The sequence below is a fragment of the Salvelinus namaycush genome, chromosome 14, assembly GCF_016432855.1.
Source record: "Salvelinus namaycush isolate Seneca chromosome 14, SaNama_1.0, whole genome shotgun sequence".
Lineage (NCBI taxonomy): Eukaryota > Metazoa > Chordata > Actinopteri > Salmoniformes > Salmonidae > Salvelinus > Salvelinus namaycush.
The window spans coordinates 9,808,834-9,824,042 of record NC_052320.1 but is presented as its reverse complement, the minus strand read 5'-3'; the positions used below and the strand labels follow the sequence as shown (position 1 = coordinate 9,824,042).

Below are 15,209 nucleotides of genomic sequence, written 5' to 3'. Positions count from 1 at the left end.
TTTTGATTGTTTATTTAACTTTTGTATATGATCTATTTCACTTGCTTTGGCAATGTAAACATATGCTTCCTATGCCAATAAAGCCCTTTGAATTGAATTGAGAGAGAGAGGGGAGGAGGGGGTGATAGGGTCACACCTAGGGACCCGGTAGTGAGCGTTGCAACTGACGACAGACGATTTGTACGTGCTACACGCTTCAGCACTCGGCGGTCCCGTTCTGTGAGGTTGTGTGGCCTACGACTGAGCCGTTGTTGCTCCTATATGTTTACAATAAGAGCACTTACAGTTGACCGGGGCAGCTCTAGCAGTGCAGAAATTTGACGAACTGACTTGTTGGAAAGGTAGGCCATTCTACTGCCAATGTTTGTCTATGAAGATTGCATGGCTGTGTGCTTGATTTTATACACCTGTTCAGCAATGTGTGTTGCTGAAATAGCCAAATTCACTAATTTGAAGAGGTGTCCACATACTTTTGCACATTGTTACAACACTGTACATAGCCATAATATAACATTTGAAATGTCTCTATTATTTTGAAACTTTTGTGAGTGTAATATTTGAATTGAGAGAGAGAGAGAGAAAGAGAAAGAGAGGTGCAGAGAGAGAGAGAAAGAGAAAGAGAAAGAGAGAAAGAGGCAGAGAGAGAAAGAGAGAGAGAAAGAGAAAAAGAGAGAGAGGCAGAGAGAGAGAGAGGCAGAGAGAGGCAGAGAGAGAGAGGCAGAAAGAGGCAGAGAGAGGGAGAGAGGCAGAGAGAGAGAGAGAGGCAGCGAGGCAGAGGCAGCGAGAGAGAGAGAGGCAGAGAGAGAGAGGCAGAGAGAGAGAGGCAGAGAGAGAGAGGCAGAGAGAGAGGCAGAGAGAGAGAGAGAGAGAGAGAGAGAGAGGTGCAGAGAGAGAGAGAGAGAGAGAGAAAGAAAGAGAGAGAAAGAGAGAAAGAGAGAGGCAGAGGGAGAGGCAGAGAGAGAGGCAGAGAGAGAGAAAGAGAGAGAGAAAGAGATAGAGAAAGAGAGAGAGAGAGAGAGAGAGAGAGAGAGGCAGAGAGAGAGAGAGGCAGAGAGAGAGAGAGGCAGAGAGAGAGAGAGAGAGAGAGAGAGAGAGAGAGAGAGAGAGAGAGAGAGAGAGAGGCAGAGAGAGAGAGAGAGAGAGAGGCAGAGAGAGAGAGAGGCAGAGAGAGAGAGAGGAGAGAGAGAGAGAGAGAGAGAGAGAGAGAGAGAGAGAGGCAGAGAGAGAGAGAGAGAGTAGGGGCCATGGAGTTCCTTTATTTCTGTTCTTTCACAGTGAATGGAGTGTCCTTTTCCTACTGATATATTGACATACTTAAAGAAATAAGCAAGGCCCTTGTTGTCTGCCAGCTCTGCCTGCCCTGTCACAACGTACTGTATATCAGTACGTTCACTGAGAGCGCAGCAGTAGGTCAACCCTGTACAGAGATAGAACAACAGCCAAACGACAAGAGAGAGGGAAAGAGAGAGAGCGAGAAAGAAAGATGGAGTTATAGAGGGAGAGAAAAAGAGAGAGGGAGAGAGGATCAAGCAAAAACGAGAGAGAGAAAAGCGTGTCCGCCTTGTAAAATCTGGGTGAACTGAACATACTTTGGGATCCAATTTGCTATAGTAATTACCTTGAACTGGTGATAATGCTGTAATTAAAGTACTCTGATTCCCAACAACATTAACAAACACACACACACACACACACACACACACACACACACACACACACACACACACACACACACACACACACACACACACACACACACACACACACACACACACACACACTAGACTGTGGTCAGGACTCAGGGGGGAAGGCATGTCGAAAGGAAACTGCTGGGAAAGAGCAGGGAGTTTTGTTTGCACCCCCTGACACCAGCTCTCTGTGTTGTGTGTGTGTACAGCCAGAGTCAGACCTTTAATTCAGTGGCCAAATAAACGTTCCACTTTTGGAACAAATAAGGAACACTGTAAACTCCCTAAATACACATAAATACATGGGTTTGTTTAGGCATCAACTTTACTGTGGAGGCTATGGGACTTGGGACATCCTAGATATAATGCCTCACACACTGTCCAGTCACTGTTGGGGCAATATGTCCTGCTTAAGAGAGAGAGAGACTAATGGGAACGAGTGGGAAAGAGGGGAAGAGAGAGGGGAGATCAAGATAGAGGGAGACAGAGAGAGGGAGATGGGGAAAGGGAAGGAGAGAGGGAGGTAGGGGGGGAGAGAGAGGGAGATGGGGAAAGGGAAGGAGAGAGGGAGGTAGGGGGGAGAGAGAGGGAGATGGGGAAAGGGAAGGAGAGAGGGAGATAGGGGGGGAGAGAGAGGGAGGGGGAAAGGGAAGGAGAGAGGGAGGTAGGGGGAGAGAGAGAGGGAGAGGGGGAAAGGGAAGGAGAGAGGGAGGTAGGGGGAAAGGGAGAGGGGGAAAGGGAAGGAGAGAGGGAGGTAGGGGGAGAGAGAGAGGGAGAGGGGGAAAGGAAAGGAGAGAGGGAGGTAGGGGAGAGAGAGAGAGGGAGAGGGGGAAAGGGAAGGAGAGAGGGAGGTAGGGGGATAGAGAGAGAGAGAGAGAGAGAGAGAGAGAGAGAGAGAGAGAGAGAGAGAGAGAGAGAGAGAGAGAGAGAGAGAGAGAGAGGGAAAGGAAAGGAGAGAAGGAGGTAGGGGGAGAGAGAGGGAGAGGGGGAAAGGCAAGGAGAGAGGGAGGTAGGGGGGAGAGAGAGGGAGAGGGGGAAAGGGAAGGAGAGAGGGAGGTAGGTAGGGGGAGAGAGAGATGGAGAGGGGGAAAGGGAAGGAGAGAGGGAGGTAGGTAGGGGGAGAGAGAGATGGAGAGGGGGAAAGGGAAGGAGAGAGGGAGGTAGGGGAGAGAGAGAAGGAGAGGGGGAAAGGGAAGGAGAGGGAGGTAGGGGGAGAGAGAGAGGGAGAGGGGGAAAGGGAAGGAGAGAGGGAGGTAGGGGGAGAGAGAGGGAGAGGGGGAAAGGGAAGGAGAGAGGGGGGTAGGGGGAGAGAGAAGGAGAGGGGGAAAGGGAAGGAGAGAGGGAGGTAGGGGGAGAGAGAGGGAGAGGGAGAAAGGGAAGGAGAGAGGGAGGTAGGGGGAGAGAGAGAGGGAGAAAGGGAAGGAGAGAGGGAGGTAGGGGGAGAGAGAGAGGGAGAGGGGGAAAGGGAAGGAGAGAGGGAGGGAGGGGGGGGAGAGAGGGAGAGGGGGAAAGGGGGAAAGGGAAGGAGAGAGGGAGGTAGGGGGGAGAGAGAGGGAGAGGGGGAAAGGGAAGGAGAGAGGGAGGTAGGGGGAGAGAGAGAGGGAGAGGGGGAAAGGGAAGGAGAGAGGAAGGTAGGGGAGAGAGAGAGGGAGAGGGGGAAAGGGAAGGAGAGGGGGAGGTAGGGGGAGAGAGAGGGAGAGGGGGAAAGGGAAGGAGAGAGGGAGGTAGGGGGAGGGAGAGGGGGAAAGGAAAGGAGAGAGGGAGGTAGGGGGAGAGAGAGAGGGAGAGGGGGGAAGGGAAGGAGAGAGGGAGGTAGGGGGGGAGAGAGGGAGAGGGGGAAAGGGAAGGAGAGAGGGAGGTAGGGGGAGAGAGAGGGAGAGGGGGAAAGGGAAGGAGAGAGGGAGGTAGAGAGAGAGCGAAAGGGGGGAAGGAAAGGAGAGAGGGAGGTAGGGGGAGAGAGAGAGGGAGAGGGGGAAAGGGGAGAGAGGGAGGTAGAGGGGAAAGAGAGGGAGAGGGGGAAAGGAAAGGAGAGAGGGAGGGAGGGAGGGGGAGAGAGAGGGAGAGGGGGAAAGGAAAGGAGAGAGGGAGGTAGGGGGAGAGAGAGAGGGAGAGGGGGAAAGGGAAGGAGAGGGGGAGGTAGGGGGAGAGAGAGGGAGAGGGGGAAAGGGAAGGAGAGAGGGAGGTAGGGGGAGGGAGAGGGGGAAAGGAAAGGAGAGAGGGAGGTAGGGGGAGAGAGAGAGGGAGAGGGGGGAAGGGAAGGAGAGAGGGAGGTAGGGGGAGGGAGAGGGGGAAAGGAAAGGAGAGAGGGAGGTAGGGGGAGAGAGAGAGGGAGAGGGGGGAAGGGGAGGAGAGAGGGAGGTAGGGGGAGAGAGAGAGAGGGAGAGGGGGAAAGGAAAGGAGAGAGGGAGGTAGGGGGAGAGAGAGGGAGAGGGGGAAAGGAGAGAGGGAGGTAGGGGGAGAGAGAGAGAGGGAGAGGGGGAAAGGAAAGGAGAGAGGGAGGTAGGGGGAGAGAGAGAGGGAGGTAGGGGGAGAGAGAGAGAGAGAGAGGGGGAAAGGGAAGGAGAGAGGGAGGTAGGGGGAGAGAGAGGGAGAGAGAGGGGGAAAGGGAAGGAGAGAGGGAGGTAGGGGGAGAGAGAGAGAAAGGTTCTAGCGTATGTTCACTGCTGAGTTGTTATTTATACGTATGTGTCCTGTTACGGAGCCTAGTATGGGACATCCCACTGAAAGCCTCCACATAGCCCAGCAACTACTAGGTTGATACGTTGTTGTTATGTGGTTATATCTGTCCTGTTCTGGGGATTTGGGACAGTACAGAGGGCCAGAACCTCCATTATTTAATCTTGTGTTGGAGCTGTTGTCGAGGGAGAGAGGCCTCATTGTTTACAGCCTGTTGGACCGAATGCCTCTCCTCCCATGCTGTTGGCTTTAAAGCATGGGAGACGGAGAAAACGGCCAAGGCTGATGACTCTAGTACCCAAACCTGCCTGGATTTCAAATATTTTACACACAATTTATATTATGCCTGCTTGAAGAGTGAAATGAATAGTAAAAGACGAACTCCCGAAAGACTAATCTTTTTCTCCCCCGTCAGTAGGCTACAAAGCAATTGGATGTGAGTGAAATGTCCATATTACTTCTGTAATATCTCCACAAAGACAATGCAGTGTTTCATTTGCCTGAAGGGGACTGTGTGGAGAGCAATGTTTCAGCCACAGCAGACCATCAAGATCTCTTCTGGTAAATGAAACCCTTCACACAGTCACTAGTGTTTCTTCAGCTGCCACTGAACTGAAAACCAACTCCAGCACACTGGAGTGGATCTATATGTTTCTATTGAAACCCGGCTCTGTTCATGCAGGGCATTTGAAATGAATATCTTCGTAATAACTATCTGAAGTTCTTCATCAAAATAGATTTACTGTGGCCTCCCGAGTGGCGAGGTGGTCTAAGGCACTGCTTCGCTGTGCCACTAGAGATTCTGGGTTCGAGTCCAGGCTCTGTCGCAGCCAGCCGTGACCGGGAGACCCATGGGACGGTGCACAGTTGGCCCAGTGTCGTCCAGGTTAGGGGAGGGTTTGGCCGGCAAGGATGTACTTGTCCCATCGCGCACTAGTGACTCCTGTGGCGGGCCGGGCGCAGTGCACGCTGACACGGTTGCCAGGTGCACTGTGTTTCCTCCGACACATTGGTGCGGCTGGCTTTCGGGTTAAGTGGGCATTGTTTCAAGAAGCAGTGTGGCTTGGCTAGGTTGTGTTTCGGAGAAAGCACGGCTCTCGACCTTTGCCTCTCCCGAGTCCGTACGGTAGCTGCAGCGATGAGACGACAAGACTGTAACTACCAATTTGATACCACGAAATTGGGGAGAAAAAATGGTTTAAAAAAAAGTTATTTTTAATTTACTGTGCTTTTTAAAAATGAGCCATTGTAGGATTTCGGATCAGTAATTCATTATTTAACTAACTCTATCAAAATAGTTTTTTCTTTCAATAACTCAGTGAAAGTCAGAGGTAACATTAAAGGAAAGACCAATTTTGAACTTTAGAATGTTTTTGTACATCTCTGAGCAATGTTCTATCTATTCCCGGAGTCATTCCATGTTTTCATGTGGATCTGAACTATTGTTATTCAAGCAGGCAGAAATACAGCCTGTCGTTAAAGTGGAGTCAGAGAGAGGAGACTGAATCTATTTCGACGTGACAAGGAGGACATGGAGTTAGGAGAGAGTGTGTTTGTGTCTAGAAGAGGCGGACATTGAGTTAGGAGGAGCGTCGGCCAGGCTACATGTTATTAAAGACCCTGTTAGCCCAGGAGGAGGAGGAAGAAGAGGAGGAAGAGGAATGAAGAAACCAGCTGCTTTTATTTTTTTAACCACTACGTTTCAGACCTGGGTTCAACTAGTATTTGTTCACCTTCAAATATTCTGATTGAGCCTGCCTGGAGTGCTAGCTAGATGGAACTATTCCATATAATTTTGCGATTATTCCATTGGTCCCAGTATGCCAGCCAAGCTCAATCAAATTCATCTTCACCCAGAGAAAGGAAATAGAGGAGAGTATTTTCCACAGTTCTAGATTATCTCCAGTTAACACATTTTGACCCAGACTGAGGCAACCAACGCTTGTACGAAGTTGGTCTGGGGATCCAGTGTACTCATTGAACTGCCAGAGATAGGAGATCTGGAGAGGGGAATGGGATATAACTAGCCTGGTTCCAGATCTGTTTGTACCGTCTTGCCAACTTCTATGGTAACAGTCACGCCAATGACCATAGGAGTTGGCAAGACAGCACAATTAGATCTGGAACCAGGCATGTATACAACAGAACACAACAGAGAACTTGATGACCTATCCATGGGAGACGCATCCAAGCTCAGACACAATGATATACACAGCAATATAAACTTCCCTCTCTCTATTTCAACACCAATGTTCATGTTTTATTTAGCTTTCAGCACAACAACAGAGGAGGATTTATTCCACTGAGCTATTTCATAAATGTTGAATCCAAAAGGCCCATCTGTGTGCACTTAATGGTGTTTTTCTCCAGCAATAACAAACGTGTTTGTTCTGGCTGTCAGCCACTTGTCTGATGAGTCGTCTCCCCATGCCAGACTGACTGTTGGGAGGGAGAGTGTTCATGGCCTAACAGATGTGAGGTGTGGCACACAGACACTTGTCTTCTCCGTTAGGAGCCTCCTTCATACACATACATACACACAGGGAGGCTGTACATGATGAGAGTTTTCTAGGGTGTAGAACAGCAATGGAGAGGGTGGCTGTTAGATGGGAGTTTCTTGCCTGGGACCAGCCTCTCAGAGAGACCACACAGATGAGATGAGGCAGAGTTTAGACATGAGCAGACACATCCCTCTGAAAAGCCAGACTAAACAACAGGACTTCATTAGAGAGCGCTATAACTCACTAGACTATAACAGCCAGCCCAGCCCAGCCAGACATGGCAGTCAGACAGGGCAGATTCAGACAGGGCAGATGCTACACCCATGTCCTTCAGACAGACAGAGAGGGCAGAACCTGACCAATGTTACACTGGCTGAACAAGGCTTTATGTCTTTACTGCACTAATTAAATGGCGACGTGTGCCAAGACATGGCCACCATGGTTTGTACTGAATATCATCTGTGGATGAGCTGAATGGGAAGCAAGGTTAGTGAAGCTAAAAAGCAATCAGAAAACATCTAAACCCAATGTCTTGGGGGGGGGGGGGGGGGGGGGGGATTTTCATTGTTGGACATAAAAAACACTAAGAAATCAGCTCCAAGTGATTTTAATTGAAGAAATCTGTTCCCAAGTATTCCCACACATAATAGAGAGACACATGATCATATTCAAATGTAAGAAAAGTTTGAAATTATTATGTTTTAGTCAATTCCGGTCAATTTGCAGTCTACAAATGATATGTAATTACAGTCTGTTCCGGCCCCCCGACCAGCCGTGTCACGCCCTGGCTATAGAGAGGCTTTTTATTCTCTATTTTGGTTAGGCCAGGGTGTGACTAGGGTGGGCAGTCGATGTTCTTTTTTCTATGTTGTTGTGTTTCTATGTGTTTGGCCTGGTGTGGTTCCCAGTCAGAGGCAGCTGTCTATCGTTGTCTCTGATTGGGAGCTATACTTAGGTAGCCTGTTTTCCCATTTTGAGTTGTGGGTGATTATTTTCTGTTTAGTGTTTTTCGTCACCTTACAGGACTGTTCGTTTGTCGTTTTTGTTGTTTTGTTCAGTGTTCAGTTGTTTTATTAAAATAATGAACACTTACCACGCTCCACCTTGGTCCTCCTCTCCTTCTCCCGACGACAAACGTGACAAGCCGCTCTAGGCAAAATCGGCCCGCGGCTGAATCTCAAATCAAATCAAATTTGATTTTATGTCACATGCGCCGAATACATCAAGTGTAGACCTTACCGTGAAATGCTTACTGAAAAGCCCTAACCAGCAATGCAGTTGTAAGAAAATAGAGTTAAGAAAAAAATTACAAAAGTAATGTTGTGGAAATTCTTACTCAGAGACACTTGAAGTCAATCTTAAATTAATCATTGTTTATTGTCAGTGCGTTGGAGAGGTTCTGTCAGAAGCTCTAACGGGGCAGTCCTGTTTAGTTCTTATATGCTGCAGACAGGTCATATTTGCATGATTTAGCTTATTAATAAATCATTAATAATTAACGTTTGTTTCATTCATGTGACCAACCAATACTGGTTCAAGCATGTGACTGACCAATACCTCACAAGGCTTCTTCTCTCCAAACTGAGACCATGAAACTGAGATATCCCTTTCTCTTAACAAGGTTCTGGGCGTACTGCCAAATTGCAGACACTGAGAGTGAAGATTTCTTCAATCAGTCACTTGCATGAACACAGAAATTGGTTTATAGAAAAGTACAAACATAGGAAAAAAACGGATCCATTGTGGAGGCTGTGGGGATGGCTCAGTCCATCAGTCTAAGACATGTGCTACTGAAACTGTATATGGTTATATAATGTAAGAACAAGGGTGCAACAATAATACAAATATTATTATTTTATGACAAATGTGCTTTCTTCCGTGATGGATTGCGGTTGCTGTCCGTGGTTCTGAAACACATCAGTGCACTGTTGAATTGGCGCCTTTTCCTAGACCATGTTGCTATATGCATAACAGCAAAGTTAACCAGCATATATTGGTGTGGAGAACAATACGGTGGAGGCAGCAGCGGAGTTAGGAGACGAGAAAACAGCCCTTGTCTTATTGTCTAAGAAAAGTGAGGAGATGTCACGCCCTGACCTTAGTTCCTTTTTTATGTCTCTATTTTGGTTTGGTCAGGGCGTGAGTGTAACGGCTTCCATTCCTGGGATGCAGGAGAGGACCAAAACGCAGCGCGGCTAGTGTTCAACATGATTTAATAAAGATAATAACGTGAACACTACAAGCAACAAAACAATAAATGTGAAAACCGAAAACAGTTCTATCTGGTCCAGAACACAAAGACAGGAAACAATCACCCACAAACCAACAGTGCAAACAGGCTACCTTAATATGGTCCCCAATCAGAGACAATGACAAACACCTGCCTCTGATTGAGAACCATATTAGGCCAAACAACAAACCCAACATAGAAACACAAAACATAGAATGCCCACCCAGCTCACATCCTGACCAACTAAACAAAGACTAAACAAAGGAAATAAGGTCAGGAACGTGACAGTACCCCCCCCCCCCCCAAGGTGCGGACTCCGGCCGCAAAACCTGAACCTATAGGGGAGGGTCTGGGTGGGCATCTGTCCACGGTGGTGGCTCTGGCGCTGGACGTGGCCCCCACTCCACCATAGTTAATCCCCGCTTCCGTGGCCTCCTCCTAATGACGACCCACCAAAATAACCCCACTGTACTGATGGGCGCCTCTGGACAGAGGGGCAGCTCCGGACTGAGGGGCAGCTCCGGACTGAGGGGCAGCTCCGGACTGAGGGGCAGCTCCGGACTGAGGAGCAATTCCGGCATCGCCGGCGTGACAGGCAGCTGACTGACGACTCTGGCAGGTCCTGGCTGACTGACGGCTCTGGCAGGTCCTGGCTGGCTGACGGCTCTGGCGGCTCCTGGCTGGCTGACGGCTCTGGCGGCTCCTGGCTGGCTGACGGCTCTGGCGGCTCCTGGCTGGCTGACGGCTCTGGCGGCTCCTGTCTGGCGGGCGGCTCTGGCAGGTCCTGGCTGGCTGACAGCTCTGGCGGCTCCTGGCTGGCTGGCTGACGGCTCTGGCGGCTCCTGGCTGGCTGACGGCTCTGGCGGCTCCTGGCTGGCTGACGGCTCTGGCGGCTCCTGGCTGGCTGACGGCTCTGGCGGCTCCTGTTTGGCGGGCGGCTCTGGCGGCTCCTGTCTGGCGGGCGGCTCTGGCGGCTCCTGTCTGCCGGGCGGCTCTGGCGGCTCCTCTCTGGCTGGCGGCTCTGGCGGCTCCTGGCTGGCTGACGGCTCTGGCGGCTCCTGTCTGGCGGGCGGCTCTGGCAGGTCCTGGCTGGCTGACGGCTCTGGCGGCTCCTGGCTAGCTGACGGCTCTGGCGGCTCCTGTCTGGCTGGCGGCTCTGGCTGCTCCTGTCTGGCGGGCGGCTCTTGCGGCTCCTGTCTGGCGGGCGACTCTGGCGGCTCCTGTCTGGCGGGCGGCTCTGGCGGCTCCTGACTGGCGGACGGCTCTGGCGGCTCCTGACTGGCGGACGGCTCCTGACTGGCGGACGGCTCTGGCGGCTCCTGACTGACGGACGGCTCTGAAGGCTCAGGACAGACGGGCGGCTCTGAAGGCTCAGGACAGACGGGTGGCTCAGATGGCGCTGGGCAGACGGGCAGCTCAGACGGCGCTAGGCAGACGGACAGCTCAGACGGCGCTGGGCAGACGGACAGCTCAGACGGCGCTGGGCAGACGGACAGCTCAGACGGCGCTGGGCAGACGGGCAGCGCAGGCGACGCTGGGCAGACGGGCAGCGCAGGCGACGCTGGGCAGACGGGCAGCGCAGGTGGCGCTGGGCAGACAGCAGACTCTGGCCTCTGGAGACGCACAGGAGGCTTGGTGCGTGGTGCCGGAACTAGTGGTACCGGGCTGGAGACACGCACCACAGGGCGAGTGCGTGGAGGAGGAACAGGGCTCTGGAGACGCACAGGAAGCATGGTGTGTGGTGTTGGCACTGGTGGTACTGGGCTGAGGCGAGGAGGTGGCACCGGATATACCGGACCGTGAAGGCGTACTGGAGCTCTTGAGCAACGGGCCTGCCCAACCTTACCTGGTTGAATGCTCCCCGTAGCCAGGCCAGTGCGGCGAGGTGGAATAGCCCGCACTGGGCTGTGCTGGCGAACCGGGGACACCATGCGTAAGGCTGGTGCCATGTACACCGGCCCGAGGAGACGCACTGGAGACCAGATGCGTTGAGCCGGCTTCATGGCACCTGGCTGGTGCCGGAACTGGTGGTACCGGACTGGAGACACGCACCTCAAGGCTAGTGTGGGGAGCAGGAACAGGGCACACTGAGTTCTCGAGGTGCACTATAGGCCTGGTGCGTGGTACCAGGACTGGTGGTACCGGGCTGAGGGCACGCACCTCAGGGCGAGTGCGGGGAGAAGGATCAGTGCGTACAGGGCTCTGGAGACGCACATGAGGCTTGGTGCGTGGTGCCGGAACTGGTGGTACCGGGCTGGGGACACGCACCTGAAGGCTAGTGCGGGGAGAAGGAACAGGGCATACTGGACCCTGGAGACGCACATTAGGCCTAGTGCGTGGTGCCGGCACTGGTGGTACCGGGCTGGGGACACGCATCTCAGGGCTAGTGCGGGGAGCAGCAACAGGACACACAGGACTCTGGAGGCGCACAGGAGGCTTGGTGCGTGGTGTAGGCACTGGTGGTAATGGGCTGGAGACACGCACCTCAAGGCTAGTGCGGGGAGCAGGAACAGTGCGTACAGGGCTCTGGAGACGCACATTAGACCTAGTGCGTGGTGCCGGAACTGGTGGTACCGGGCTGGGGACACGCATCTCAGGATGAGTGCAAGAAGCAGGAACAGGACACACCGGGTTGTGAAGGTGTACTGGAGACCTGGTGTGTATAGCCGGCATCAAATCTTCCGGAACTTTAACACAAGTTTCAGGCTGAGTACGAGGAACTGACACAGGTGGCATCGGACAGCTAACACACTCCTCAGGGAAAATGCCATGCATACTCTGCCAAATCAACAGCTCTCTCTCTTCACTCTCCTCCAATTTCGTCAACAACTCCTCGAATGTCTCATAATCTCCCCTTCGTTCACTCTCCTCCAATCTGTCCAATAACTCCTCGACAATCTCAGACTCACCCCTCAACTTCGCCGACTGCTCCAAGTGCCCCCCCCCCAAGAATTTTTTTGGGCTGTCTCTCGGGCTTCCTACCGTGTCGCCGTGCTGCCTCCATCTCTGCCTTGGGACGGTGATATTCCCCTGGCTGTGCTCAGGGTCCTCTCCCGTCTAGGATTTCCTCCCATGTCCAGAAATCCTGCGATCGCTGCTGTTGCTTTTTATTCCGCCGCTTGGTCCTTTGTTGGTGGGTAATTCTGTCACGATCGTCATAATAAGCGGACCAAGGCACAGCGGGATATGAAGACATCTTCTTTTATTAAAGATGACGAAACACGAAACGAACACTTTTACAAAACAAAACAACAAACGACCGTGAAGCTACAAACGTAAGTGCATACACAAGCTACAAACGTTCAACATAGACAATTACCCACAAACACCTAAAGCCTATGGCTGCCTTAAATATGGCTCCCAATCAGAGACAACAATAAACAGCTGTCTCTGATTGAGAACCAAATCAGGCAACCATAGACTTTCCTAAACACCTACACTGAACACAACCCCATACATACTAAAAACCCCTTAAAACAATACACACACCCTAAACTAGACAAAACACACAAACATCCCCCATGTCACACCCTGACCTAACTAAACTAATAAAGAAAATCAATATAACAGAGGCCAGGGTGTGACAAGAGGATACTCCAACTTAATTAGGTCTATAATCAACTGTTAAATGTACCTGGCTATATAAATCATACATATATATTTACAGAAAAAGACAGATCCTGCTTCTGTTGCCTGTTTGAGTGTTTGTTTAATAGCCTACTGATTCCGTGAGCAGAGCCTCATGCAAGACATCAGTCAGGAAGTTGAAGCTTGGTCGCAAATGGGTCTTCCAAATGGACAATGACCCCAAGCAAACTTCCAAAGTTGTGGCAAAATGGCTTAAGGACAACAAAGTCAAGGTATTGGAGTGGCCATCACAAATCCCTGACCTCAATCCCATAGAACATTTGTGGGCAGAACTGAAAAAGCGTATGTGAGCAAGGAGGCCTACAAAACCTGACTCAGTTACACCAGCTCTGTCAGGAGGAATGGGCCATAATTCACCCAACTTATTGTGGGAAGCTTGTGGAAGGCTATCCGAAATGTTTGACCCAAGTTAAACAATTTAAAGGCAATGCTACCAAATACTAATTGAGTGTATGTAAACTTCTGACCCACTGGGAATGTGATGAAAGAAATAAAAGCTGAAATAAAGAATTCTCTCTACTATTATTCTGCCATTTCACATTCTTAAAATAAAGTGGTGATCCTAACTGACTTAAGACAGGGAATTTTTACTATGATTAAATGTCAGGAATTGTGAAACTGAGTTTCAATGTATTTGGCTAAGGTGTAGGTAAACTTCTGACTTCAACTGTATGTATCACGTAAAGAGAGCAAGGGTTGAGGGAATAGGGGATTTCAGTAACAGAACTTTTGAGTCAGAAATGGCTGTACTTATGTTGCATCTTCTGCAACACGGACAGCACAATACGCACTGTTGGTGTTCGGTGGTGGTCGCTGCAGCAGGGAGGAGAGAGAGACATTGAGTGCTAGTCACACAGTCACTCGCTGTCATTGTTTTTAACACGGTCGAACTCCCTCTAGTAATTTGTGTCTTAATTATTTAACCAAACAGTGTGCTTAAAGCATCAGACAAGCTCAGTGCATGTAGTTGATTTGATTAAAACACGTAGGATGTGTCAATATATGGAAAAATACATGTTTAAAAATTTCAACCAATCGATTGGTCAAAAGAACAGACGACTCTCGGTCTATCATAATTTGTTTTAGTAGGGGACAGCCCTAAACTGTACTTACAGATATCAGGCGACTCGTCCGACCCATCTGGACAATCCTTCTCTCCATCACAGCGCCATCCTTTAGAGATGCAGGTCACCTGATCTTTACACACAAACTGCTTAGGACTACACGTCTTTGGAGCTGGAAAAGACAGAACACAGAACACATGTACTATTACCAACAAAAAAAAATGTTTTTGTTTTTTTACCCCTTTTTTCTCCCCAATTTCGTGGTATCCAACTGGTAGTAGTTATAGTCTTGTCTCATCGCTGCAACTCCCGTACGGACTCGGGAGAGGCGAAGGTTGAGAGCCATGCGTCCTCCGACACACAACCCAACCTAGCCACACTGCTTCTTGACACAATGCACATCCAACCCGGAAGCCAGCCGCACCAATGTGTCGGAGGAAACACCGTACACCTGGCGACCTGGTCAGCGTGCACTGCGCCCGGCCCGCCACAGGAGTCGCTAGTGCGTGATGAAACAAGGATATCCCTGACGGCCAAACCCTCCCTAACCCGGACGACTGGGCCAAATGTGCATCGCCCCATGGACCTCCCGGTTGCGGCCGGCTGCGACAGAGCCTGGGCTCGAACCCAGAGTCTCTGGTGGCACAGCTAGCACTGTGATGCAGTGCCTTAGACCACTGCGCCACCCGGGCGGCCCAACATGTTGTTTTAGTAGTTTTTTTTTTTAACGTTTTCCCCTAAAACCAAACTAGTATACTGTATTCCTGTACTTCTGTAAAGGCATTCATGTTTTATTTTAAACTGAACAGAAAGCATGCTAGTAGACCACCACTGAATATATTTCTTGAATCAGGAGTGTACTTCGTTTGAGACAACTTTGTCATGTTTTGTGGGCAGTTTGATATAGTGGTACTGTTCATAGGTTGCACCTCCGTCACTCGTTGCGTCATGCCATTATTATGAACGTTCTCAAGCCGCAATCTACCGGCAGCGCCATAGTAGTGCCCTAAAGTGGTGATAAGCCCAGTCATTCTGGACGTAGAAACTACTGTTTCGTCTAAATTGCACTAGTGCCTGGAAATACGATGACATTGCTAAAGTAGTAAAATATTTAGCAAGAAATTACTTTGCCAGCATTATCTTGTCATCAAATTTACTTTAGACAGATGTCAATGTTGTCGTTAGCTAGCAAAGTTCGTCAAAAATAGCGCTCCAGCGACTCCTGTGGCGGGCCGGGCGCAGTGCGCGCTAACCGAGGGGGCCAGGTGCACGGTGTTTCCTCCGACACATTGGTGCGGCTGGCTTCCGGGTTGGAGGCGCGCTGTGTTAAGAAGCAGTGCGGCTTGGTTGGGTTGTGCTTCGGAGGACGTTCGACCTTCGTCTCTCCCGAGCCCGTACGGGA

General features: G+C 50.7%; 1 protein-coding gene across 1 annotated transcript in view; it reads right to left on the bottom strand.

Moving 5' to 3' along the window:
- The window catches only part of LOC120059599 (low-density lipoprotein receptor-related protein 1-like), a 215,596-nt gene extending 200,758 nt beyond the window's left edge, over nucleotides 1-14,838 (bottom strand). The window contains exons 1-2 of the mRNA XM_039008729.1: nucleotides 14,793-14,838; nucleotides 13,857-13,979 (exon numbers count right to left, since the gene is read on the bottom strand). Of these exons, the coding sequence (XP_038864657.1) occupies nucleotides 13,857-13,979; nucleotides 14,793-14,838 (169 nt within the window). The remainder of the gene's footprint in view (nucleotides 1-13,856; nucleotides 13,980-14,792) is intronic.
- Between the last annotated feature and the right edge of the window lie 371 nt (nucleotides 14,839-15,209).